The sequence below is a fragment of the Gossypium hirsutum genome, chromosome A12, assembly GCF_007990345.1.
Source record: "Gossypium hirsutum isolate 1008001.06 chromosome A12, Gossypium_hirsutum_v2.1, whole genome shotgun sequence".
Classification (NCBI taxonomy): domain Eukaryota; kingdom Viridiplantae; phylum Streptophyta; class Magnoliopsida; order Malvales; family Malvaceae; genus Gossypium; species Gossypium hirsutum.
In genome coordinates, this window is record NC_053435.1 from 69,307,567 (window position 1) to 69,310,986 (window position 3,420).

At 33.8% G+C, this 3,420-nt stretch overlaps 1 protein-coding gene across 1 annotated transcript; it reads left to right on the plus strand.

Moving 5' to 3' along the window:
- The first annotated feature begins 398 nt into the window (after nucleotides 1-398).
- LOC107902000 (uncharacterized) lies at nucleotides 399-2,796 on the plus strand. The gene is made up of 2 exons (XM_016828199.2): nucleotides 399-598; nucleotides 2,109-2,796. The coding sequence occupies exons 1-2, from the start codon at nucleotides 413-415 to the stop codon at nucleotides 2,658-2,660; spliced, it is 738 nt and encodes a 245-aa protein (XP_016683688.1). The 5' UTR covers nucleotides 399-412; the 3' UTR covers nucleotides 2,661-2,796.
- The last annotated feature ends 624 nt before the right edge of the window (nucleotides 2,797-3,420 follow it).

The window sequence follows — 3,420 nt, forward strand, 5'->3', positions numbered from 1 at the left end:
CTTCATTGTTCTGTGCTCTCTGTTCTCTTATTTTGCTGCTGCCAATGTTCCAACAGAGTATGCTAAAAAAAAAGGTGACATGAAAATGGTAAATTAAGTGGGGGGACTGAGACAAATGAAAATCGTGTCATCCCGCATATATCTAGGCTTGGATATTGCGTCTATATATTAAACATATATAATAGTCATCATGTTATGACAATAATTGAAGAGAAAAAGAGAAGAAAACTTCTTTTCATATATATCCTCAAAATTGAAAAAAGTAGTAACGGCAGTAGGTGGTTTGTTTAGTGATATTGAATAGCGCATTCTAACACGTCCAAATACATCAAAAGCTACAATACACATATGTTGGTGAACCTCAACTTCCCTAGAAATGTTATAAATAGCAGGTATGGGCAAGGTTTTTATAATGAGAAATAAGAGAGAGATGGAGTGGAGGTCATGTTATTTGGACATGATTTTGGTGCCACTTGGTTTTTTGACCATCATATTTTATCATTGTTGGTTATGGTATAAGGTTAAGACTCAGCCCCTCTCTACCATCTTTGGAACTAATGCTGGCGGACGTCGCTTCTGGGTCTCTGACATGATTAAGGTATCTCCATCTCTATCCATTGCTATTCTTATACCTTAATTTCCACCGGTAATAAATTTATGAATACATTTTTATTTAACTAAAAAAAAGTTATAATTTGATCATTGAATTATTTGAAAATTTTCATTTAAGTTACTAACCTATTTTAAAAAATTTATATAAGTCACTAGGCAGTTAAGTTATTTTTTTTCAAAGTTCCGCCAAATAATTTTAAGTGACGATTTGATGATCAGTATGGTTAGTACTCATGGACAAGTAGAATAACATACATTAAATCTAAACCAATTTGATAGTTAGTGTTAGATATTGGAGAAAAATATTATTTGAATTTTGGTTCGCAGATTTATAACATCCAAAGTTGTTTCATAAAAATAAAAATTGAACTATAAAAGAAAAGGAGAAAAGGGTTTTCGGTTGGTGCATGCAATGCGAATAGAAAAAGACATATAATCAGTGACTTAAATAAAAGTTTTTAAATAATTTAGTGATGAAATGATGTGATTTACCCTTACGGAAAGGAAAATAAAAAATGAACTTAATTGTTAATCGATGTGGTGGTCTACGGTGATGTATTTTCCCATTTTTCTGGACTGATGTGGATGCTCTGTTCTATTATGAGTACACTGATAGACTAGTACTTTAGTTGATCAACGGTGTCTATAAACTTTTGCCGATGAAAAAAGGAATCTGTTAAGGTGGCCGGAGATATATATAAAAAATGTAAAAACGCAGCCAAAGCTGAGTGATGAGAGTTGAGAGGATATGAATAGGATAATTGGAGAAGAAAGATTTATGATCCAAATACCAATCCATATCCATGCTTTCCGGAGTGCTTAATTAAGGGCTTGTGTTTCATGCTTTTCTGCACATGCACAGAATATAGAAGATGCTAGTGTTAATGTCCCTATACGTCCTTTTAGGTGAATGTTAGTTCTTAATTAGTTGTTTTATCTTCTTGAGCTTATCACTTTATTTTGGATGATTTATTTTAGTTTTTTCCTTGGGTAATATAACACGGCAAGTTGAGCTGATGAATATTTGGACCATGCATGTATAATTTGGTTAGATATGCATATAAATATTATAACTCATCCACTCGGTTATATAATTATTAAAAGCATAAAACAACATTTCATTTTAATTAAAATCATATTTAATTTTATATCAATATTTTTATAATTTTATTATATAAATTTTCCCATTTATATTTTCTTTTATAGTTTTATAATATAAATTCTTTTACTCACTGTATATATGAATGGACAAGAATTAGCGGTGGTGTCGTGGTTGGGAAACAGCTGATAGGACTATAAAGGTTAAGTGCCATTCACAATCACACCCAATTAATTAAAAAGTGGCGACTATTGCCACAATATTTGCTTCTTACTTGTTTCACTAAATATACCATTTCACGTGGGGCCGAAGTAGAAAGTTATTATTAAAGGGATAAAGAAGAAATTCTAAAAGAGATTTTCCAATGATGCTATAAATTGCATTGCAATGGGTGCAGGACAACGAAAAAAAGAACATCGTGGCAGTCCAAACCCTTCGAAACACAATTATGGGATCGACCCTGATGGCCACAACCTCCATCCTTTTGTGTGCTGGTCTAGCAGCGGTTATCAGCAGCACATACAGCGTGAAAAAGCCGCTCAACGATTCCATATTCGGGGCTCACGGGGAACTCATGGTGTCACTCAAATATGTCACCATCTTATGCATTTTCCTCTTCTCATTCTTCTGCCACTCTTCATCCATCAGGTTCCTAAACCAAGTGGGCATCCTTATCACCTCTCCCCCACACCCCTCCTCCTCTGTCACTCCTCACTACGTCTGGGAGCTGCTGGAAAAAGGATTCCTCTTGAACACCGTCGGCAACAGGCTTTTCTACTCTGCGCTTCCTCTCATGCTTTGGATCTTTGGCCCACTGCTTGCTTTCTTGTGCTCCCTCACCATGGTTCCTGTGCTTTACAACCTTGACTTTGTATTTGGGTTTAACAAGCAGCTGGCTCTGGGGAAGGATTATCAACACAATGGATGCAGGGACTGTGAGTCTGTGTAACCATAATATCATCTATATATATAGTGGCCCCAGGTGTGGCGTGTGCAGTTGTTGTATTAACACAGTCCAATGAATAATATGATTTATATATGGTGTCTTATTAATCATTTACTAAATCCAATTTCTTGTTTGTTTCTAGGTCCAAGAGTGCCGAGAATTTGAGTGTTTAGTTTCAAAACGGAAAAACATTAATGTACTAACATGTAACACCTCCCATCCAAATTCCTTTTCACGAGAAAGAGTCCCATGCCCAATTCCCATGCATGCTTTCTTTTGTTTATTTAACACACAAAATCAACTATTTATCTTTCACCCAATTATTACAGATTAAGCAAGAAGATAAAGATAATGGACATTTCTGTTTATGAAAGATTGATGTCAAATTCAATAAAATAAAATGTTAATATTTCTACTTTTGTCTATTGAGTTTTAGCTTGATTGATATGAGTATTGTTGTCAATGTAAAAAGACCTAAGTTCAAGTGTACTGATTGACATGGGCATTGTTGTCGATGTAAAAAGACCTGAGTTTAAGTGTGCTAAAGCATATTATTCTCCTATTTATGGTTGAGGAGGGACTAAGGATAATTTTAGGCATTATGTCAAAAAGAGCATATATAATGAGAAACTAAAATGAGATTGTTCAAATATATATATACACTAATAAATTAGTAAATTTGGATTGCGGGAAAATAAAAAGTTAATAAAAGTAAAATAAACTAATGTATAATATTATTCTTGATAAAACAATGTATAATATG

Coding starts and splice junctions, on each gene's coding strand:
- LOC107902000 (XM_016828199.2), top strand. CDS start 413: ATGAGAAATAAGAGAGAGATGGAGTGGAGGTCATGTTATTTGGACATG. Junction 599..2,108: donor GGGTCTCTGACATGATTAAG/GTATCTCCATCT, acceptor CAATGGGTGCAG/GACAACGAAAAAAAGAACAT.